Genomic DNA, 24,044 nt, shown 5'->3' on the forward strand with positions numbered 1-24,044 from the left:
CTTCAGGCTCTGCACTGACACATGGAGACTACTTGAGATACTCTCCCTCCCTCTCTCTCTGTCCCTCCCCTGCTCTTTCTCTTTCTCTAAGTAAATAAAAACATTCAAAAGTATTTTAAATAAGTAAGAATTAAGTTTCTAGCAGTCACGTAAAAATTAAATATAAGTGGGTGAAAAAAATTAATACTACATTTTATTCAACCCAAAACATCCAAACTTTCATTTCAATATGCAATTAGTATGAAATCATTATCACCGGTCTTGTCTTGGCCACCTTATGTGTTGTGTGCTCTGAGCACACTGCGTTTTGAACTGGGTGAATTTCAGGTTGTCGATGGGCAGCCACACGTGGCTCAGGCCACCACATTGCATATGGCAATTCCAGGTTGCTTGCCTCACTGTGCCAGCTCCGGGGAGGAGGCATGTTCACTTTGGGAAGGCTCGAGTCTCATTCTCTCCATGTTATCTGACCCCAGAAAGGGCCCATTTGGCCCATTGTCTGGAGAGGCACCAACTGGCCGGCTGGGATGGGGGTGCTCACTGGCACTGAACACCAAGTTTCTCTACCTTGTAGCCACGATGGGGCATGAGTATGCCGCTAGGGAAGGCGAGACCCTCACCTGCCATGGGGGGCCTCCCAGCTCCTCCCAGTTTGATTCTTGACACCCCAGGAACACCCTGCCTCCATAATTCTGTCTTAATCTGTGCCATCCGAAATACCGCCATTGCAGAGCCCCTCTGGCCCCTGGAGGAACTCCGGCTAAAAGCCCATTGAGTCTATCTAGAGCCAACCACAAGTTTACAAGGAAAACAACCCTGCCGCTGGGTGGGCACTGCCCTGCCCCCAGGCTGCATGCACCAGCAATACATGGGCGAAGTCACGCTTCACCCCCACTCTCATGGGACACAGTTGTCCACCTCTGGTAGGCACATACCTGAGGGAAGCTGATGAAAGCAAAGGACAGACCCCCTCCGCAGAAAATGGCCTCATCCACCTTCACAATCCAGCATCACCTCTGGAGGTCAGAGGCTCCTTGAGCCTCTGGGTGTCCTCCAGGTGTGGGAGTGGGCTCCTGCAGCTTAAGGGTGGGTACCTGGCCCCAGGCTCAGGCTGCACCCCAGCCAGGGCTCTGGGGGGCGAACTTACGTTCCTGCTCCACCTCACACGCTCACTCGGAGGCCTCAGTGTCCTCATCTACGAAATGGAAACCGCCCTAACTGCCACTGCATCCAGCCTGTCTGCACTTCTGTGCACTCTTCTGGGAAATGAGAGAGGCACCCTGGGAGACCCACAAGTGTGTAGGGAGACCCAAGCCCCTGCCTAAGGGGTTGAATGGAGGAGAATTTCAGGGTTTGGCTGATCTCTTCTGCTAGGCTGAGAAAGCTCACTGAAAGCTGGAATAACCATGCCCATTCTTACAGTACACCCCCCATGGTGGTTTTAGGGTGACTGTGGATACAGGTCATGCAGGCTGCTGGTAGGATGGGGACATTCGGGGTTAGGAACGCCCGGATGGGGACGAGAGTCATGTGGGACTCACACTGCATGCATACTGGAATTCACCTCGACCTCTGGCTCAGCCTCAGATGATTTGAGAAAGGATTACAGATGATTAGTGCCATGTGCTGCCTTCTCCCAGCTCCTCAGGGCCCGGGCACTGCCCGCCTGATGAGGGGCTTCTGAAAGAACGATTATGTCCAATTGTCTCAATTATGCAAACCATGCTGACATTTCTAGCAGGGGAAGGACTGGCGGGGGGAGGAGGGTCACTTCAAAGGGAAAGTTCTGGCTCCCCCCACCTCTCTCAGATCCCAAGGCTGTTTTCATGGGATCCCACACTGAGCAGCCTGGCAACAAGGGGCCCTGGTTTCCTTTTCTGGCCTGGGAGCGAGGTCATGGGGCCATTGCCTCACCAGGATCATGAGGGGCCCGGCACGGGCGCTCACATGCTCCTCATGTGGACTTCTCCTCTTAAAGGGTGGACCCTCCTCAGCCAGCTTCCTGTCTGGCCAGAGGAGGAAGCTGGAGGCCAGGCTGGGCCCTCCCCGCTCTGCCACTGTAGCAGGTAAGCTCACGTGGGGCTAAGCGCGGGTGCAGGGAAGCTCAGGTTGAGGGCTTTGCTTCCTGGGGCCTGTTGCTCCTCTGCTGCTGAGACTGGCTGGATAAGGATGTATCTGTTCTCAGCTGACAAGGCCTCCAGGATGATTCCCTGAGGGAACGAGCCCTGTGTCAGCCGGCCAACACCAGGCTCCAGCGTGATGAGGCTTCCTCAGAGCTGGCTTCTAAATGTAGGTGCCAGGGATCCGCAGAGAAGCCCCAGCTCCAGGGCTCAGCCTCCTTGCCACTTACTGTTACTTCTTAGCATCTTACCTCTGTCCCTGTGCTTCCTGGAGAGCGTGCCTCTTCCCGCGAGCCCTTGCTATCGCTAAAGTTCTTCCGGGGTGGGGGGCAGGGGTTATATCTATAAGCCTTCATCAGCTGATATTTCATCTATTAGTTAAAACCTCAGGGTCGGGGGAAGCTCAGGGAAAAGATAGGTTCTACTACACAGGGCTGTGAAGGGAGGTGGGAATTCTCTCTCACTGCCAGTGGGAAGTGAGAACCGGTTTCTGAAAGGCAGTTGAGTAGTATGCACCCAAGTACAATTCTACGTCTAGGGATCCATTCTGAGGAAAGAATCCTGAAGGTAGGCCAGGATTTACATAGCATTGTTTACTACAGTGAGACACATGAACAACCCAAATGTCCAAAACTGAGGATTGGGCACGTAAACCATGGTCTATCCACAGGATGAAATATAATGTGGCTACTTGCAAAAGGACAGAGAAGAATGTATAATGATAATGTGCAGAATGAACATGCTTTTCATGACAGACGCGCGCACACACACGTCTAATCTGTTCCCAGAAAAAAAAAAACCTAGACATATACTGAAAGTCTATCTGTTGTTATTCTAGGATGAAGGCCATATGGGTGATGTTTATTTATTCCTTGGTAGATTTGTATATTTCCTCTTCTTCTTTTACTTTAATCATTTTCTATAACAAATACATTTTCCTTTTGTTACCAGAAATTATACCTTTTTTTTTTTTAAGTTTAGCAAAAAGTAGCAGAAATAATGAGGAGCAGGCAGGGGCAGAGGTGGGGAAGAATGGAAATGTTTACAAGAGTCATTCCTGGGTTGACCAGGAATAGGAACTGAAAATGAAGGAGGGCAGAGGGGTAGGGAGGAAAAATATATGACAAATTTGCTCTGTCTGAATTAAATATTTAGGGAGGAATTAAAAAGGACACCAGCCTCTCTAGGAGCGGACTTCAGACCGGTTTGAATTTCGCGAAGGATTGTCTTTGGCAATCTTCACCAAATATCTTTCTGCACACTACCCAGCAGCAGTTTTAATTCATGGCATTTGCGATGGTATTTATAGCATAAATTGGCCACTGTCTGCAGTGTATTTCAGGCTCCAGAAAATGTAATTGGAAACGTCAACTAATGTTGAAAGCGTTTGCTGTAATTGTTTGTGTTTTATTGGTTATTTTCTAGGAGAAGTCTGGAATTTTGTTTGGTTTGGCTCTTTGCAACCCCACTTATTTGCTTTGCAAAGTTGATAAGTACAAGAAACAGAATGATATTCAGGCATTTTAAGTGGCTAGTCATCTTCGTACTGAACTAAGTGAAAACAAAACACACTTTCCATTAACTTAAAATCTTCTTACTTGGAGCATTTGATATTTTTAGAAATCTCCCTTTTGCTTTGATTGGAAATGTTTTCAAGATGTCCTCTAATTTGTGTGTGTGTGTGTGTGCACGTGTTTGCGCACATCATGCATGCAAAACCTGGACCTGGGAAAATAGAGGCCGCCATCCAGGGGAATGATGGGACCCAATCCCGGATCCTCTTCCACAACCTAGAAGTTAATGAGGTTCAACATCTTAATACCTCCATTAAAAAGGTAGTAGCCAGAGACACACTGATATGCAAAGGGACCCGGGAAGTCGGTGGCTGCTATGCCCCTCATTTTCTAGCTCTATTAGACTCTGCAATCGGTGAATGAATTACAGAATCCACTGGGAGCAACCAGGGTCCAGGAAATGGTTGGTTCATTGCCCCAGACACACATCACAAACAGGAGCAATTTTCCCAGGCTCCCACAGAAAACACCACAATTTATCTTGCTATTTTCCAGAAACTGTGCCTTCAATTGCTATCTATGTCAGGGGGAAGAATACATTTCCAATGCTAGAGATAGCTTAAAGAAAACAAGCTAATGACAGCCCACAGCTCTCCCCTTCCCAGCTGCCAGGTCTTCTTGTTGCTATGTGCCTGCCCATTCCCCCCACTGCTTCTGGCTCTCACCCCATCTGGTCTGCTCTCCCTGTAAACGTGGCAGGGAGACAGGAAGTCCTGTGTTCATTCCTTAAGGGTTGGTCACACTTGCTATGACCCAAGGTAAAATTAATGCTGAATTAGCAGGTGGCCTCTCTCCTTGGGCCATGGGCCCTCCCTAGAGATTGGGTATTAGGGAGGGCAAATGTGTCAGGCATGATGAGGTGGAAAGCATGTTGGCCAGGAGTCACAGCAGCAGCATCTTTTTTCTGTTAATCATTGGAGAGGTAATATACAAATATATAAAGTTGTACAACAGTGCAGAAGAGCCAGATGAAGGTCCTAACACCCCCAGCCCCACTGCTGAGCACACTTGATGGTTTGATGTGTATTGTTCTAAACTAGTGCCTCCCAGTCAACTGTGCCACAGACATAACTTTAAATTGTACAGTAGCCGTGTTAAAAAAGGAAAGCCATGTTAAAATAAGTGAAACTAATTTTAGAATTTATTTAACTCAACATATCCCAACTATTATCATTTCAACATGTAGGTATTACTAAAAAAAATCTTATTAATGATATGTCATTTGTTTTGTACTTCAAAATTCGGCCAAATACTACTCCCCCACTTTTTTTGAGCTCTAATATCAGACATAAAAAATGGTAGTTTGCTGTCTTATACTTGAACTCACAGCATATCTCAGTTAAGATGGGCCAAATTTCAGGTGCTTAATAGCTGCATATAGCCAGTGGCTACTATGTTGAGCAGCATAGCTCTAGACCTTTGCATATCAAGGTTTGTTCTTGTACAACTGGATCATACCAGAAAGATCTTAGTACAACTTTTTTTTACAATTAATAATAAAGACATTTACACTTTAGAACTTAAAGTTCTACTTTAGAGTATCTGATACTTGCACAGCCCATGGTTGGATCTATCATCAATGGTTTAACAATTTCCTAATCGAGATGAAAAAAAAAAATTGGAGGCTTCTGATTTTTCACTTGGTTCAAAATATATTGGAATAAACATCCATATAGTGCCTCTGTATGTGTAAAAATGTTTCCAGATAATAAACCCCTAGAAGTGGATGTGCTGGGTCAAAGCGTATGTTCGCTTGACCCCGTGACAGGTACTGCCCAGATCCCCTCCAAAAACATGCTGCCAGGAGTCTGTGAGAGAGAAGCAGATCCTTAGCCACCAGGCAGCCTTGGGGTTTGGACCTTAGTTCTCTTAGATGTAAAAACGAGGAGTTGTGCTAACCCTTCCTTGTTTCTTAAATGCCCACTTTTACAGCTCAAATGTTGACGGTTCCAGCCTATCTCTCCGGTGGGCGGGGCTGTGCATGGGTGAGAGCTCCCTGTTCCTCAGTTGGCAGGGCAGGACCAGAAAGGCTGATGAGCAAAGCTCCTCATGCATCTTGCCTGAGGTCAGCAGAAAACTCTCAATGAAGACCCGAACTCCTATTTTTTGTACAATTACTATTACACTGTCTTTTATTAATATGGTGTTGTCTACTAAGTGCTGTCACAGCAAATGAGCAGAGGAGCAAGGACCAGCCCCAGCAGACTGGCTCTTGAGCTGGCTGCCACAGGCATCATGTTGAGCTACATCAACTTCACTCCCACTGGTGTGCCACCCAGCGTCCCTCCCCACCCCTGTGGCCTCAGCAACATCACAGCCCCTGAAGGACACAGTCCTTGTTCACACACACCGCCAATAGTGTGGCGCACCCTCCCAGGTCCTGGGAGTCCTAGGAGAGGAAGTCCACCTAAAGAGTGGCAAAGGACCACTGAAAAGGAGAGGGTGCTCCCCATGGAAGCCAGGTGGGTACTGGGAGGTCAGCCTTGGTCTTCCAATCCTCTCTCCCATGGGTGCTGGTCTGCGCCCTCCCAGCCAGGGAAGACCAGACTGAGCTCTCAGGTAACGTCAAGGAGGCCCTATACACACTGGTTTTCCAACTAGTTTGCCCTCCTGAGCAAGCCAGTCAGGAGGGGGAGCTGCAGAGGGGGCCCCCAAGACCCTTGTAGCAATTCCCAGGTTCCCAATCAGGGAGGAGCTGGTGATGGGGGCAAGGGAAGATTCATCCATCCATCCCCATCCATCCCCAGCTGTGTGGGATTGAGTGTTCCAACCAGGGACATGGGGTGTCTTTGCATTTGTTCAGACCCTCTTTCCTTCCTTCAGCAAAAGGTCTTATAGTGTTCAGTGTGTTGGTCTTTCACCTCCTTGTTTAAGCGTTTTCCCAGATATTTTATTCTTTTGGATGTTATCATCAATGAGATTGTTTTCTTAATTTCCTTTTTTGATTCTTCACTGCTGGTGTTTGGAAACACAACTGATTTTGGGTTAATGATCTTGCACCCCAAAACTTTGTTAACTTTGCTTATTAGCTGTAGCAGGGGTTTTTTTGTGGATTCTTTCAGAGTTTCGCTTTGTTTTATTTTGGGCTTCATCTGTATTCCTAAGCAATATATTGTTTAGCTTTTTCTGCTTTTGAACTTTATATAAACAGACTCACACTGTGTGTCCCCTCGGAGACTTGCTTCTTTTGCTCTGGGTTATGTTTTGAGAGCCATTCATATGATGTGGTTTGTCTGTTTCTGTTGCCATGTAATATTCCTTCATGTGAATATGTGGGGATGGACTTACAGGTCCTACTGCAACTGTGCATCTTGGTTGCTTTTTGTTGGGGATCTCATGAATGGGAACATGCATGTGGGGTCTTCTGGTACACACGAGCATGAGCATATTTTGGGGGTAAACCCCAGTATAGAATTGATAGACTCAAGCATGTGGCTGCTCTGCTTCTCCAGATGATGCCAAAAGGCCTTCTATCCTCCTTAAAAGGAGGAGCTCAGAAGCATCTGCCCATTTTGGAGAAAGCATTTGGAATCAGCCAGAGGAGACAGATGTGTGATGAGGGACAGGGCTGTGCACAGGAGTCAAGTCCAGCTGCCTGGCATGAGGCCAGCCAGGACTGGTGGCTTCACCATGACCCAGTCTCTTCTCCTAGTGCCCATTCACCTCCCAGAGTCCCTACCAAAGCCTTAACCCCTCCACTGCCTCAGTTTCCTCATATTTAAAACCACCGTGAGGGGAGCACGTGCTCTCTGTAGACCTCTGCCCCCCAACAGCCACTGCATCTCAATTCAGTGTGGCAGTCATCGTGACCACAGTGAGAAATAGGATCAGGGGCTCTGCCTTTTTTCTGCTGTTCCCTCTTCTGAGAGCGCCTTTCCCCTTTGCTCCTGCGCCCAGCTGAATTCTCCTCAGGCTTCAAGGATGAGCTCCCTCCCTGTTTTCCCCACCTGGCAAGTCCCTTCCCAGGGAGAAGCCCTGTCCCCCCACACCATGCACAACTTTACAATGCCAGTGCATCTGCCTGGGAGCTCCCGAGGGCCGAGTGCACTCAGTACACCTGGAACCAGCAGAGCCTACCAGGTGAGGGGGCTTCATAAGCTACTAGTGTGAAATACACAAATGCTGGCTTTCTCTCATGTCACACAAGGTGGTCTGTGGCTACAGAGGTCCCAGTGAACTTCTGAAGACATATTTCCTCTGATGTAACCCTCCCAAGTTTTCAATGCTGAGCTGTGTGTAGGAACACTTATCTATAAATACATGAGCAGCCCAGACACTGGCCATGAGTCACGGGTCACTACAGACCACAATGGTCACATAGATCTAGAAGAACACAGCAAATGAGAACCCCATTTGGGATGCTCAGCCATGCTCCCTCCTTCACACCCAGCCCCCCACCCAAATCTACACAGCTGCTCCCACCCCAGTCCTCACCTCCCAGAGTGGCCCCTGCAGGAGTGCCCATCATTACCAGACCCCTTGCTCCTTCCTCGAATTGTAACAGGACTCAAGGGGTTTGCCACTTGGGGTGCAGCATATTGAACACAACCCAAGGAACCGTTGAAAGCAAAGAACTTTTTATTATTTGTTGCAGGTGAGAAGACAGGGAGATGGCTCTCAAAGCACCATCTCCCTGTGGAGTTAGTATAGAAACCTTTTTTTCAGTGTAGCAGGGGGAGGGGAGGGGAGCTTGCATATACGTTAAGGAACGTATGCATATCCTATTACTTAGGTACTTTGGTTCAATTCTGCAAGACTGTCAATTCCTAGACTGTCAACATGCTAGTGTGTACATTGTATGTTTGAAAAAATGGTGGAAAACTCCACCCACAAGAGGAGATCTTAGTATTATAATGAGCTAAAGGTAACTTCAGGACAACTCAGGGGTGAGGAGGAAGGGTGAGGCACTTCTATGCAGTCGTCAACTCCAATCTGGCTCAAACTGGCTCATGTAAGGGGCTGTCAGGGGAGACCCATCTAGCAAGGGGCTCTCAGGTGAGTGAAACACCTTGGCTGGTGTTTTCTTGGTGTCTCCTTGGCTGTAACTGTTGGTTCTGCCAAACAAAACCCATTTTTTCTCTGCTTATGCCCCTTCCCCACCTCCCTTCTGCTAGTAGCGCTTAGGCCTCTTATTTGAGTAACTTCCCTTTGCATTTTAGCTAACAAAATCTGTCCCATCCTGGCTCTCAGTCTCTGGGAGTTGACTATTGCAAACTAGCCAATCTGCTGCACAGGCACTACTGAAATATGAGAGGTGTTTGCCGATTAATGTGTGCACACTGGTCCCCAGGAGCCGCAGGAAACCGACTTAGCACGACTTAGATAATATTGTCGGCACAGAGCTGCTATGAGGCCAGGGAGGAAGAACACTGGTAAAAGAAAACCTTGGAAAAACACAAACCAAGATTTGTGTCTGACATTCTTAAGGGCTGGTGAGTGAGCCGTGAGTTTGGAAGGGAATGATCCCTGTCTCATCAAAGTGTCCCTGACGTTGGGGACAGCTGGCCAGGCCTGGGCTTGACTCTTAGTCCTGCTTTCCCACAGGCTTCCTGCTTCCTCTGCCATTGACAGGGGAATTAAGAACAATGTATTCCAATGCCCACCGACCCTACCTGAAAGACCCTGGGCATTTAAACGGAAGCTAAAATCTTACCCTTGTTATACTTCATTCAGTTTATGCTTAAGACACTCAAAAACTATTTACTGAATACCAATCTCTGCCAGAAAATGGGCTTGAGGTTTTTCACACTAAACTGTGTTTAATCTTTACAACAATCCCACTTAACAGGCAAGATAATCGAGGCTCAGGAAAGTTAAATAAATTGGCCACGGTCATAAAGATAGGAAACAGTGAGTCCAGGGGTGCCTGGGTGGCTCAGTTGGTTAAGCGTCCCACTCTTGATTTTGGTTCAGGTCATGATCTCATGGTTCACAGGTTTAAAGCTCTGCATCGGGCTCTGTGCTGACAGTGCAGAACCTGCTTGGAGGTCTCTCTCTTTCCCTCTCTCTCTGCTCCTCCTGCGCTCTCTCTCTCTCTCTGTCTCTCTCAAAATAAATAAATAAACTTAAAAAAAAAGGAAAAGGGACAGTGAATCTGGGAGCTGACTCAAGTATGACAGAATCCAGAGTCCTTTTCTCACCACCACACCTTTTATTGTATTTTTACTTTAGGGACCACCTTCAAAGCCTTAACCCAAAGAAAAGACTTTAATAGTAAAGCCCACTGGGAAGATTCTTTCCAGGGTGTGACTCCACGAGGAATATGCCAGGGAGGCGTTGCCTCCTAGTGGTGCCACAGGGTGGAATTCCATGCACCTGGGTAAAGCGTGAGGAAGCTCTCTGTACAACTGATGCAGGCTGGCCAGGTCCAAGGACCAGCCAAGAGGGCCCTTGGCTTCCCACAGGAGAGAAATCAAGTGCAAGCCTAGAGGAAGTGAGAGCAGAGTTTACTGAAAACATAGAGCAAATACAGACAGAGTGTCTGGAAGACTCAGGAAGGAAAGGAGAGTAAGCCTTGTCTTTGCTTGGGGTCTGGGGTATTTATTAAGGATGGCGATCTGGTGTATGTGTTCTCTCAGGCATCCAGGAACTGGTCAAAGCAAGGACAAGTGCTCAGGAGCCAGGAGTCTTGGTGTCATGGTGTCTGGAGTCAGTGGTCTTGGAAAATGTACAGGACAACCTCACCGGTCACTCCTTAGATGTTATCCATCATGCTGGAAGTCTCCAAAGAAATCATTAACTCCTTGACTTTACGAGGAGGACTTACATTAAGTCATGTGTAGGGTGGGGGTGCAGGTCCTAACATGAATAGAAGAGCAGGTCTTCCCAGGATCCCTTCAATTTCCCTAGTTCACAAGGGCTCAAGAAGATGCCCACAAATATCACTGAACTGTCATTTTTAAAAAGTTCTTTACAAGAGTATGTGCGTTGGAATAAACAAGAGAGAATGTCTGAAGGGCACACAGCAACCGTTAGTGGGGGTCACTGCTGGAGGCTAGGGGTTGGAGGGAGAAGGAGGGAGAATCACTTTTCAATTTAGACACTCCTTTTTTAAAATGTTTATTTATTTTTGAGAGAGAGAGAGAAGAGGGGAGGTGCAGAGAGAGGGAGACACAGAATCTGAAACAGGCTCCAGGCTCGGAGCTGTCAGCACAGAGCCCAACACAGGGCTCAAACTCAAGAACCATGAGATCATGACCTGAGCCAAAGTCGGATGCTTAACCAACTGAACCACCCAGGTGCCCCTCAATTTAGACACTTCTCAATCTTTGTCATTGTTCCATTGAGCATATATTAGTTGAGGGATGCTTGTGGGGTTTGTTGTTTGTTTTAAATTCTAAGCAAAGGAAAAAAACCCACATCATCCCCCCATGCCACCAGCCCATCCCCACCCTGTGCCCCAGGCATGAAGCTTTTGAGGCCATCTCTAAAAGGAAAGGAATAGGAAAATGTGAGCTCCAAATCAAGATTCAGGTCTTAGAGAGGTGGGTGTGGGGCCCTATAGCTGAAGCTTCTCTGTCCTTGTGGTGGATCATCGCCCAGGCCAGTGGCCTCTGCACCTCTTCATGTTACAGGGTGACCATGTTACAGGGTGACTCCCAGGCCTGCTCCCACCCATATCCACCGGGCCCCCTAGAATGTGTTTTCTCATTTTGATGCCAGGTCCACTTGTAACCAGGGCACTGGGGCGCAAGAGCACCTGGTCCAAATAGACCAGTTTTGGCCATTTCCTGTTGGCAAAATCCAAAGGCAGAGAGGCAGGTGGTGGGTGAAACAAGAAAGGAATTTATTTCAGCGAGGCCAACCCCAGGAAGACAGCAGACTAGAGTCTCCAAGACTGTCTCCTAAGTGCGGAAAATACTTCCAGGTATTAGAGAACGTGGACATATAAGGAGAATAGGGAGAATGTGGGACAAAAGCCAGTGGGAATGTGTAAGTGGGCAGTGAAGGTCAATTCATCATTGTCTTGGGGTCAAACACACGGGTGCTCGCTGGCATCAGGACAGAACTTACTGCTCTTCCCATCACGGGATGATTTGCCCAGCAGGTCTTTTGCCTGAGTTGTCTCTTAAGAGACAAGCTGGAAAGAAGAACTTAATCAGTTAGAAAGTACCAACTAAGGTCAAAATGGAGGTAGTTGAAGTCCTCTGTCACACTCCTCACGGGCCTCCCCACTGTCCTCCAGCCGCTGTGTGGGCCAGTGAGGGCCAACCTGCCATGGTTACCAGTGACCTGTTGTGGGCACCATGCTGAGCCATATTGGAGTCTGTGGGAGAAAGAACAATGAGTGTCCTATATACACTTACCAAAATATCCCCTCATGTTTAAACTGTGTGGGAAAAGTAAGAACTCTACAGTCAAAAAACATGACTGTATAAAAAGCCTCACGCTGCCCAATGTGCTGGCCTGTCACACAGTAAACCCTCGTACACTGCCCAGTGGGGACATGCTGGCTGCATAACCCAAGAGCTGTGAGCTGATCGGAAACAACCCTCGCACAACGAGGCAAGATCATAAAGCGAGCAACAACCTGTCTTTAAAATGTTGATATCGTGATCACAAGGGATTCTTGGCATTGATTTTACCTTTTTAAAATTTTGTATAAAATGGGGCACCTGGGTGGCTCAGGCGGTTGAGTATCCGGCTCTTGACTTCGGCTCAGGTCATGATCTCATGATCTCAGGCTCTGCACTGATAGTGTGGAGCCTGCTTGGGATTCTCCCTCTCTTTCTTTCTTTTTTTCTTTCTCTCTCTCTCTCAAAACAAATAAACTTTAAAAAAACTAATCAAAAAATAAAATTTTGTATGAGGTGCTATTTATCTTAGGTACTGAATTTTTGACACCCTGCCCATCACCCAAGAAAGGCACAGCAGGCCAAATAGTGCTATGCCTTCTGAGCACTGATTCCTTCCCTGGATGTCCAGGTGCCAGCACTGACATCAGAGACATCTCCTGTGACTTATCTCCCTTACAGCATGAACTTGCAGTTCCTTGAGAGGACTGGCTTGGGAGGACCCAAATAGAGCAGTGGGAAGCTCAGGGCCGCATGGGCAATGGATCTCAAAAGCTTGTTAAAATACAGGTTCTCACACCCTGATTCTGATTCCAGGGCCTGGAGTGAAACCTAGATATCTTTTTTTTTTTTTAATTTATATTTAGTTGTGGTAAGATACGCATGATGTAAAATTTGCCATCTGAATCATTTTTAAGAGTATGGTTCAAAAATGAAGAAATCAGGGGACTATAGATGCTGGAGAGGATGTGGAGAAACAGGAACCCTCTTGCACTGTTGGTGGGAATGCAAATTGGTGCAGCCGCTCTGGAAAGCGGTGTGGACGTTCCTCAGAAAAATAAAAATAGACCTACCCTATGACCCAGCAATAGCACTGCTAGGAATTTATCCAAGGGATACAGGAGTACTGATGCATAGGGGCACTTGTACTCCAATGTTTATAGCAGCATTCTCAACAATAGCCAAATTATGGAAAGAGCCTAAATGTCCATCAACTGATGAATGGATAAAGAAATTGTGGTTTATATACACAATGGAATACTACGTGGCAATGAGAAAAAATGAAATATGGCCTTTTGTAGCAACATGGATGGAACTGGAGAGTGTTATGCTAAGTGAAATAAGCCATACAGAGAAAGACAGATACCATATGGTTTCACTCTTATGTGGATCCTGAGAAACTTAACAGAAACCCATCGGGGAGGGGAAGGAAAAAAAAAAAAAGAGGTTAGAGTGGGAGAGAGCCATAGCATAAGAGACTGTTAAAAACTGAGAACAAACTGAGGGTTGATGGGGGGTGGGAGGGAGGGCAGGGTGGGTGATGGGTATTGAGGAGGGCACCTTTTGGGATGAGCACTGGGTGTTGTATGGAAACCAATTTGACAGTAAATTTCATATATTAAAAAATAAATAAATAAATAAAAATAAATAAAAAAAATAAAAAAAAAGAGTATGGTTCACTGGCATTGAGTCCATTGACACTGCTGTCCAGCCATCATCACCATCTACTCCAGAACGTTTTCATCCTCCCAAACTGAAACGCTACCCATTGAACACTAAGTCCTCATTTCCCCTCCTCAGCCCTCGGCACCCACCACTCTTAGTGCCTGTCTCTACAAATTTATTTTAGGCACCTCATATAAGTATTTGTCCTTTGTGACTGGCATATTTCACTTCATGTACTGTCCTCAAGGTTCATCCACATTGTAGCAGGTGTCAGGATTTCCTTCCTTTTGAATACTGATAATATTCCTTCATATAGGTAAACCACATTTTGTTTTGAATAATGCTGCTATGAACACAGGTGTATAAATATCTCCCTGAGACTCTGTTTTCAATTCTTTGGGGCATATGCTCCACAGTGGAATTACTGGATCATATGGTAATTCTAAGTTTCATTTTTTAGGAGGTACCATAACTGTTTTCCATAGCATCTGCTTCATTTTATTTTTTTATTCTTAATTTAAAAAATCTTTTTAATGTTTATTTTTGAGAGAGAGAGAGAGAGAGACTGGGGGAGGTACAGAGAGAGAGGGAGACACAGAGCCTGTAACAGGGTCCAGGCTCTGAGCTGTCAGCGCAGAGCCCGACGTGGGGCTCGAACCACCAACTGTGAGATCATGACCTGAGCCCAAGTCGGATGCTTAACCAACTGAGCCACACAGGCGCTCCAACATCTGCTTCATTTTAAAAGGGTTATTAATTTATTTATTTTGAGAGAGAGAGAGTGGGGGGGAAGGGCAGAGAGAGAGGAGGAGAGCGAGAATTCCAAGCAGGCTCCATGTTGTCAGTGCAGAGCCCGATGTGGGGCTTGAACTCATGAACCATGAGATCATGACCTGAGCTGAAATTAAGAATCAGACGCTTAACCGACTGGGCCACCCAGGTGCCCCTGCTCCATTTTAAAATTCCACCCATAGTGCACAACTGTTCCAATATCTCCACATCCTCACGAACACTTGTTATTTTCTGTTACGTGTGTGTGTTTTCAATCGTGGCCATCCTAATGGTGTGAAGTGATATCTCTCTGGTTTTGACTTACCTTCCCTAATGATTAGTGACACTGAGCATCTTTTCATGTGTTTGTTGGCCATCTGTATGTCTTTTTTGGAAAATGGCTAGTCCAGTCCTCTGCCCATCTTTAATCGGGATATTTACTGTTGTTATTGTTAAGTTGTAGGTTTTTGTGTTTGTTTTTTTTTTTTTTTTACATATTCTGGATGTTGATTCTCTATCAGATATATGATTTGCAAATATTTCCTCCTGTTCCAGAATTGCCAGATACTTACATTTTTAACCACTTCCCCTGCACCATCTTTGAAGAACACAGGCACAGACCCTGTGGACCCCTTTCTAGAAGCAAGTTTCTGGGCTAGGTTCTATCAAGGAGCAGGGATAGAGGGGAAAAGATAGGGAGGAGACCTGGCTCCACTCAGGACCCAGTGGCCCATTCTAGGACAGGTAGCAACCCTCACCTGAACACCTACCAGGCATAGGTCTCCGGCACCTGAAAAAAAAGAGGCAAGGAGAGTGGTGCAGGCCCTGGCACCCAGAAACTGTGGCTTCCCCCATCCACAGAGTAAGTCAACCTCCTTCAAAAGTATGATCCAAAAAAAAGTACGGCCCACCGCTGAGTCCCATCCTCTCACATCTGTGAGGCCACTCACATCTGTGAAGCACAGCTTGTGTTTAGAAGTGCCCATCTGGCTTACCTGTATGTGATCCTGAAAATGGGGAGCAGAGAGAGCTGACATCCATATGGACATGTGACTTTCAGGAGCTCTCCCCTCAAATGGTTCTGCCTGGGGCTGGGGCTAGAAGCTGACCTTGGCCACTTTCCCTTCTCTCCCTTCATTTCCCCCTGCCAACCCATCATCTTACCTGAGGTCCTGATCACCCCTTTTTTTCTAGGCTCAGTGGAGAGCCCTCAGCTGGAATACAAACTGCCCATGTACCTTGTGCATTGATCCTCATTGGTGACCAGCACAGCTGTCTGGAGGGCGGGAGAATTCGATATCCCAACAAAGGGCCCATTTTTATTTCCTCTCCTCCTTCAAATGGTCCAAGATAAGTGGATGTGGGAGTGGGTCCCACAGGCCTTCATTCCAGGATATTGAAATATCCTTCTGCGCCTGGGGTCTTTTGCTGCATCTGCATGACCTGAAGGTCTTTCCTGTCAATGGTAAAAATGAGGAGCCCATATCAGTCTCAGTACCCTAAGCCCAGCTGCTGCCTGTGTGGCTGGCCTAGCTGCATAATTAAGTATCTGGATTGCTCTGATGTGCTCCTCTTTTCTTCTGTTTTGCTTTGGTTTTTCCTCCTAATTGACTATTTGCACTTGCTCAGGGCTAATAACCACCCTGCATTCCATCCAATGTCAGCAACCCCCTCACTTAAGGTGAGGTCAGCCTGGCAGGTAGCACCTGTAAGAAGTGTATCCGGCATCTGGACAGCACCACTTTGAATTAAGGCCTTGTCTTACGTGGTTTGACTGCATCAAAAATGATCATTCCAAAAGCAAATGGGTGTCTGCTCACATTTTAACAGGAAAACCCAATTTTGATAAAATCCATACACCAAATTCTGACAAGGCTTTTGTCTTTGTCCATTCAGGTTACTATAATAGAATGTCATAGACTGGGAGGCTCATAAACTTAATTTCTCACAGGAACGCTGGCAAGTCCAAGATCAAGGCACCTGCAGATTTGATGTCAGGCGACCCCTTCCTGGTTCACAGATAGCTGTCTCACATGGTGGAAGGAGCAAGGGAACACTCTGGGGTCTATTCTGTAAGAGCACTAATCCAAGTCATTAGGGCTCCAACCTCCTAACCTAATCACCTCCCAGAGGCCTCACCTCCTAATACCCTCACACTGCGGTTAGTATTTCAGCATGTGAATTTTGGGGGAACACCAACATTCAGTCCATTGCAACTTTTTCTACAAGTGTAGAAAAACAGATAACCTTTTTAAATTCTGAATTAAACTACTAGTTACCATTCAAGATGTGTCCTAGGGCTCCATTATTTGCAATCACAGCTTAAAATATGCATAAATCCAAGATGATGGAATGGGAATCTGCTGTGTTATTGGAAGATTACAAAATTAGTGATGCCGCTGAAACATCAAAGGTGTTACCATGAGGCTGGCCCCTTGGAGCCCACTACAGTTGGGAGACCCTGGGCTCAGAGACTCTGAACACCGGCCAGGTACCATGGGCACAGTCTTATTTTCTTTTTTTCTTTTTGTTTTTAATTTTTTTAATGTTTACTCATTTTTGAGAGAGAGAGAGAGAGAGAGAGAGAGCAGGGAAGGGGCAGAGAGAGAGGGAGACACAGAATCTGAAGCAGGGTCTCAGCTGTGAGCTGTGAGCACAGAGCCTTCATGTGGGGCTTGAACCCACATATCATGAGATCATGACTTGAGCCAAAGTCAGACACTGAACCAACCTTGCCACCCAGGTGCCACTTTTCTTATTTTCTTTTTAAAATCAGTTATATTTTTCCTTAGAAAATTAAAAACATGATATAAATGATGAAGCAATTAGAGGAAAAAATTCTGATTCCCCTACCACAAACACAAGCTGACAAGTTAATACATTTGCTTCTTTTTTTCCTGGCTTTATTTAGTATTCCCTCTAAAAAGAGAAATGTCTTTAGAGCAGTGCTCTTTCCGATAGCCAGGGAGTGACAACCACCCAGATGTCCATAAATTGATGAATTCCTGCAATGGAATATTACTGAGGCATAAAAAGGAATGAAGCCCAGACACCTGCTACAACATGATGAACCTTGCAAACATTCTGCTAAATGAAAGAAACCAGCCGTAAAAGGCTCCGTATTGTATGATTCCATTTATATAAAATGCCCAGAAGAGGCAAATCCATAGAGACAAAAAGCAGATTCGTGGTTGTCAGAACTGAGGGGCTGTGGGGGCTGGGGAATGACTGCTAATAAGTAAAGGACTTTTCTTTAGGGATGGCAGATGCTCTGGTGTCAGTGCAGTTTCACAATCTTGGGGATATAAAAAAAAACAAAAAAAACCAAAAACAAAACAAAAAAAACCTGCACATTTTTAAAATTTATTTGTTTATTGAAGTTTATTTATTCATCTTGAGAGAGAGATGGAGAGAGTGCGCAAGTGGGGAAGGGGCAGAGAGAGAGGGGGGTCTGAAGCAGGCTCTGTGCTGACAGCAGAAAGCCCGATGTGGGGCTCGAACTCATGAACCGTGAGATCATGACCTAAGCCGAAGTCAGATGCTTAACCGACTGAGCCACGCACTGCACATTTTAAAATATGAATTTTAGGGGATGTGAATTATAGTAAAAAGAAAGTAAAAAGGGGGGGTGCCTGGGTGGCTCAGTCGGTTGAACATCCGACTTCAGCTCAGGTCATGATCTTGAGGTTCGTGAGTTCAAGCCCAACATCAGGCTCTGTGCTGACAGCTCAGACCCTGGAGCCTGCCTCAGATTCTGTGTCTCCCTCCCTCTCTCTCTCCCTCTCTCTCTCTCTCTCTGTGCCACCCCTGCTTGTGCTTTCTCTCTCTCTCTCTCTCTCTCTCTCAAAAATAATTTTAAAAAAACTTAAAAAAAAAAAAAAGAAAGAAAGAAAGGAAAGGAAAAAGGAAAAGGTGGCCTAAAGACCCAGCTCTGCTCCCGGGCTCCAGTCTGGAGGATCACGTTACATTGTCCCAGGAAGGGCCCCTGGATAGAAGAGGGTTGGAGGTCTGGGGAAGAGGGAACACTGGCCAAGGAGAGGCGGGGGCTCTGATGACCCCCCCAGCGTTTCCTCCAGGCCAGCCCTGTCACCTCCAGGGAATGGTGATGATAAAGCACAGGAAATCAGATCTTGAGGTTCTCCCAAGCACTATCACTCGAGTCTCATGTTATCATCCCTACTCTACAGATGTGAAAACTGAGGCCCAGCACCTGAGGGGCAGCCTCAGCATGGGCCCTTACCTGGGGCTCCTACTGGTTCTCTTTGTTGTAAGGGGCCATGAGGCGAGGCCTGTCCGGCTCAAGAGTCTCTCCTTGTCTGGCCAAAGCAGGAGCATCAGCCAAACCACACAGAAATGGCCTGTGGGTTGGAGCCCAAGGCCTCCTTCTTGCTGGGGTGAGTGGGTGGCAGGTAGAGTAGGAACAATTGTGGAGTTTTAATCTTTGTGTGCCTGAAGATGGGTATCCTGTGCCAGTGCTTTGGCGGGGAAGTTGTCTGGTTCTCTGGGATGGAGAGTTTCCAGGCATGCAGGTGCTGCCCCAGGTGAGGCCCACAGGTGCTCCTGGCAGCCAGGCAAGGGCAGGTCGGGGCCCTGTGTGGGGACCCACAGCCACCTACCACTGTGCGGGAACGTCCACCAGCGTTCCCACACACAACGGCATTCCAGAGAAGCCAGAAATCCAGATTTTCACATGTAATCCCCCTCTGGGTTAATAATAGCAGAGAATTCTTCTCTTTATACAAGGGTCAAATCAAGTCCACGTGTGGGTCACATGCAGCCCTGGGATGAGCGTTTTGAGGCGTTGGCTCTAAATACATACAGGAGATAGGCAGTTTCCTTTGGCTAAATGGGTCCACAAATCAGTCATTTCACTGTAGGGTTTGCTGTTAATTTTGGCCCAAGAAACAGGGCCATTGAGTAAACAGAGACTCGCCTAACAGTAAACCAGCTCTTATGTTTGGAAGCCACTTCCCAGGATCAGTCACAGCTGGCCCAGGCCAAACGCCACTCCCTGCGGTCCTGGCCCTGTCTCCTGCCTCCCTCTCCTCCCACAGGCCCCACTCCCCCACCCTTCAGCCCTCTCACCCTTCCCAGCCCCCACCCCATCACCCCACCCCAGCCTCAGTCTTCTCAAAGGTGTCCCCCTGCAGACTCCTCCTTCCTCTTGCACATCTCCTAGAGGGTCATCCCCATGGTGTGGGCCACACTCCAGTCTTCCTACTGGTATCCTGGCTCCCCTTTGCTCCCCTATAACCCAGCCCCATAAGTTCATGCTGCCCCTCTGCCCACCACTTACTGTGACCTAAAGTCTGTGCAGAACACGTCCCACCTGCATCTTCAGTTCCAAAGTCTGCCACATACCCAATCCATGCTCCTCAGCAAGCACCTGCAGCTCTGTCTGCCACAGGGCCTTTGCACATGCTATTCCAGCACCCTAGAATTCCCTTCTGGTCCTTCACTTCACAGTTTAAATGTATAGCCTGTTCAGCCAAGACTTCCCAACCTAACAAGCCTCCTACCCCACCCCACGTGCACACCACCATACTCTACCACACCCTCTTCTTTATTCCCTTCATGTTCTTACCACAATCAGCAATGCTCTGGTTTATCTGCTGCCTTGTTTGCTATTCTTTGCTACTTGACCACAATGGAAGCCCCCTGAGGGTAGGGCCATGACTACCTGGCTCACCTCCACCCCCAGCTCAGAGCCCTGAACCCAGCCAGCCCCACACTGGCCACATGACGGCACTCGCAAAACACCTGGAACATGAAGACGTGGCAGCCTAGTTTCTGCCTTCACTTCACTACTACGAGAAACGCCCACTAAACACTCATCTCCTGGGGGGGCCTCCTCCTGCCCCTCCATGGCCCATCCCCATCTCACTGAGGTGGGAAACCCACCCCCTTCCCTCCATTTCCTCACCCACCTACTGCTCAGCACAACCTCTTGCCCTCAGTCACCCTGTTCCCGTCCCTCCCCCCTATTCTCCACATGCATCCTCACTCCCTCTGCTGTACACATGCTGTTCCACCCACCCCACCATTCCCTGTCCCCAAATGTCTTCAGCCCACCTGTCCAAATCTTGCCCATACTATGAAGTTTCCTCCTCCTACTTACCCACTCTGAACTCCTGGCACCTGGTGGTTTTTGAACCACCAGGTGAAGACTTGACTGCATACCACCTCTATTTCCATCATGCAACTTACTATCCTGTAAGTAAAACTAATGACCAGGATTTCCATTTATATCTAGTACCTCCCAGATACTGTACAGGTGTTATCCCAGCTGAGGCTGAAAGTATGCAAAGCAGTTCCCATTTCAGAGATGAAATGGGGGAGGGGAGGGGCTGCATGTGACCCACACATGGACTTGGGCAGCTCAAGGGGCTTGGGGAGCATGATGGTGGCACCACCTCTGTGTCTCCTCACTGGGCCTCACAGACAGACTTTCCAGTAAGTGAGCACTCCTGTACGTGGGATTTTAATCCTCAGTGCTAGTGTTCCTCTTATCTGGCCCTAAAGCACTTAAATAACCATTTGAGGGGCATCTGGGTAGCTCAGTCGGTTAAGCATCTGGCTTCAGCTCAGGTCATGATCTCTTGATTTTGTGAGTTCAAGCCCCACGTTGGGCTCCATGCTGACAGCTCAGAGCCTGGAGCCTGCTCAGATTCTGTCTCCCTCTCTCTACACCCCTCCCCCACTTGCACTCTCTCTCTTTCTCTCAAAAATAAATCTTAAAAAAATAATAACAACCATTTGTGATGGGCAGGAATATATTGGATGAGTGGGCACCATCTCTGACCCAACAGGGGGATCTGAAGGGTCTATAAATGAACCACAGGAGGCTCTGCTCTTCTTTCATTTCACAAGGATGCCCTTTGTAAGATTCCATGGCTCTTTGTTGTTACCTTGGCGGTACTCAGCCCTGGTAGCAGAGGCGGGAGGGGAAGGAGGAATGTTTGACGCAGGGGTCCTCCACCTATTGCCTTTCACCTGCATCAGTGACTCCCAGCCATTCAGGAGGCTGAACCCCTCCCCACCATGAGCAGAGTCTCCTCAGGTGACCTGGGTTACCTCCTTCTGCTCTGTGTGCACCCCACTGGGGTGTGTGGGCCCAGAGGGCCAGACTGTGGTAGGCCAGGTTGATAAGAGCTGGGCCCCCCTGGAAATGCTCCACCTGAGGGATTTATTGATTTATTTAGTCATTACAGGGTAATGAGCAACTCCTCTTTGCCAGGAACTCCTGGAGGCACTGGGGATAAAGCAGAGAACTGAACAGGGCTTCGGCTTCCATGGCTTTTGTAGGAGGAGAGAGGGAAGGGAAGAGAGGGAGGAGGTTAGTGGGATGGAATGTATGAAGGACAGAGAGCAGGGGGTGGGGGTGTGATGGGGAGCCAGAGAGCCTCCCTGAAGAGGGGACATTTGAGTACAGGCCAAAACACTGTGAGAGATTGCAGGCAAAGAGTGGCTATTGTATCTTTTGTTTATCTTCAGAAGATTCTAGAACATTTATGGAGACTCAGCAGTAACTTGGAATTTTGAACTGAGGATGCTCTTCAGGACTAAACTTTTTTTAAAAAAATCAGTAGTTGATATTTAAAGTATAGCACTTTTTTCCCCAAGGGAAAGTATGTTAGTCACATGCTAGCATATTCATTAGGAAAAAAAAAGAAAAGATTTTTGGTGAAGCAGAGAGAAATGGGGCCATTTTGTGGATGCCAGCTGCTGTTCTTGCCCAGGACTCCAAGGGCTGGGGTTTGGCACTCTGAAAAGGCCCCCTCCCAAGTTTGAGGGTAAGGTGTGGGCCAATACTCCCTCAGGGCAACAGATGCCCTGCACCTGCATGTAAAGGAGATGGGGGAGGGGGGCACTCCTTGATGGAGGCATTTAAATGCTGCCTGAGACAGAACAGACATTAATAAAAACAAGAAGCACATTGCTGCTTTCCAAGTTCTTCATCCACCTCTGCATATTAAATCCTGTAGGGCAGGTGGTATTTCCCCCTTTTGATGATGTGGGACCTAAGCCTAGTTGTTCAGGAGCTGGACCTTGGTTTTCTGATTGCCCACACTGCATTGCCCCTGGGTTTCCTAGGAAGTGCCCACTGACTGGTTTGTTGTGCTAGGGGGCGCTGAGAGGGAGGGCCTAGGGGACAGGCAGAGGGGGCAGGGCCTAGCAGGGGCAGGGGGCGGGGCCTAAAGACGGGGCAGGGGGAGGAGCTGAGAGGGAGTGAGGTCTAGAGGGCAGGGCACAGAGGTGGAAGGGCATTTCACCGTCGTGCCTTTCCACAACAGCTAGAACCATCCCCCAGTCTTTCCTGGTCACCTTGACATTTTTGCAGAGTATGAGTCAGTTATTTTGTAGGATGCCCCTCAGTTTGGGTTATCTGAGGTTGCTCCTGCTTAGATTCAAGTTATGCATTTTTGGCATTTTTATCTCTCATGCATTTTATTGGGAGGCTCATGGTGAATCTTTGTTCCATTACTGGTGATGTTCACTTGGCTTTAGGTGGTGTTCCCCAAATTTCTCCACTGTCAAGCCACTAATTTCCTCTTTATGATTAGTAAATACCTGTGGGAGATATATGAGATTATGTAAGTGTACTGTTACTCTTCAAACTTTTACCCACTACTTTTAGCATTCATAAACATGCGTGATAGTTGCCACATGGAGATTTTCTACGTCCATCATTCCTTCTGTATTTATTAAATGACTGACTACTGGAGGAAAGAGCGTTCCCGTCACCCCTATGTATTGAATTATGTATGGATTTATACCAGTGTGGGTCCATGGGCTCTTATTTCAGTCAAAAGGTTGTACTTCATTATTGTAAGTAATTATTTTCATGCTCAATTATCCCAGATAAAGCCAGTGAGAGTCCCTTCAAAGTGGCTTCAGTGTTCTTTTGGCAAGTTCCCACATCAAAAGTAAACACTTACTGGCTAAACAAGATGTTCCAGGTCCTTCTTGTACTCTCCCTGCTCCAGTCTTGGATACAGTCATTTCTCCAAGAAGCCCCAGTTCGCTTCAGTGGAGAACAATATTTAGAAGCCAATATTTGAGCACTAAATATACTCGTTGGTGGTACGCCCTTTCAGTGGATAGAGCCAGGAAATACATGAATGTGTACATGTACAGACATATGTGTGCATATGTGGTAGGCATACGACCCCAAAGACCCTAGTCTCCTGGTATTTACGCCTTTGTAGTTGTTGTGTTGGTCCCAGCCTACTGCTAGTGATGCTCTTGGCTAGGAATGACTGAGGCATTCACCAGAACCTGTGTTATTCACAGCGAACCTCCACAGAGACTCCCCCTGTGGAACTAATGTTGTGGCTGGACCAGCCCTGTAATTCTTATTATGACTGCAAGATGCACTTCAGCAAAAACTAGCAGGAAACTCTGAGGAACAAGATTTATTACTCACAAGCCTTGAGTGTACGTGGCATACCCAAGGGCCACATAGCAAGGACGCAAGTAGAGATAGAGATAGCAGATCCAGAACTCTGCCTTTATTAGTGTCCAAGGGTGGGGTGTCTAAGGTTTCGAGGGTTCACTCTTTATGGTGAATTTCAGGCATGAGAGCAGGTATTAGGGCACAGGAAGGGCAAGGGTCAGTT

At 47.4% G+C, this 24,044-nt stretch overlaps 1 protein-coding gene across 1 annotated transcript in view; it reads left to right on the forward strand.

Moving 5' to 3' along the window:
• Positions 1-1,921: 1,921 nt before the first annotated feature.
• Positions 1,922-24,044, forward strand: part of TRPM1 (transient receptor potential cation channel subfamily M member 1) — a 102,170-nt gene continuing 80,047 nt past the window's right edge. The window contains 3 exon segments of the mRNA XM_049613962.1: positions 1,922-2,066; positions 5,627-5,734; positions 5,737-5,759. Coding sequence (XP_049469919.1) covers positions 1,922-2,066; positions 5,627-5,734; positions 5,737-5,759 — 276 coding nt within the window.

Source organism: Panthera uncia (genome assembly GCF_023721935.1).
Source record: "Panthera uncia isolate 11264 chromosome B3 unlocalized genomic scaffold, Puncia_PCG_1.0 HiC_scaffold_1, whole genome shotgun sequence".
NCBI lineage: Eukaryota > Metazoa > Chordata > Mammalia > Carnivora > Felidae > Panthera > Panthera uncia.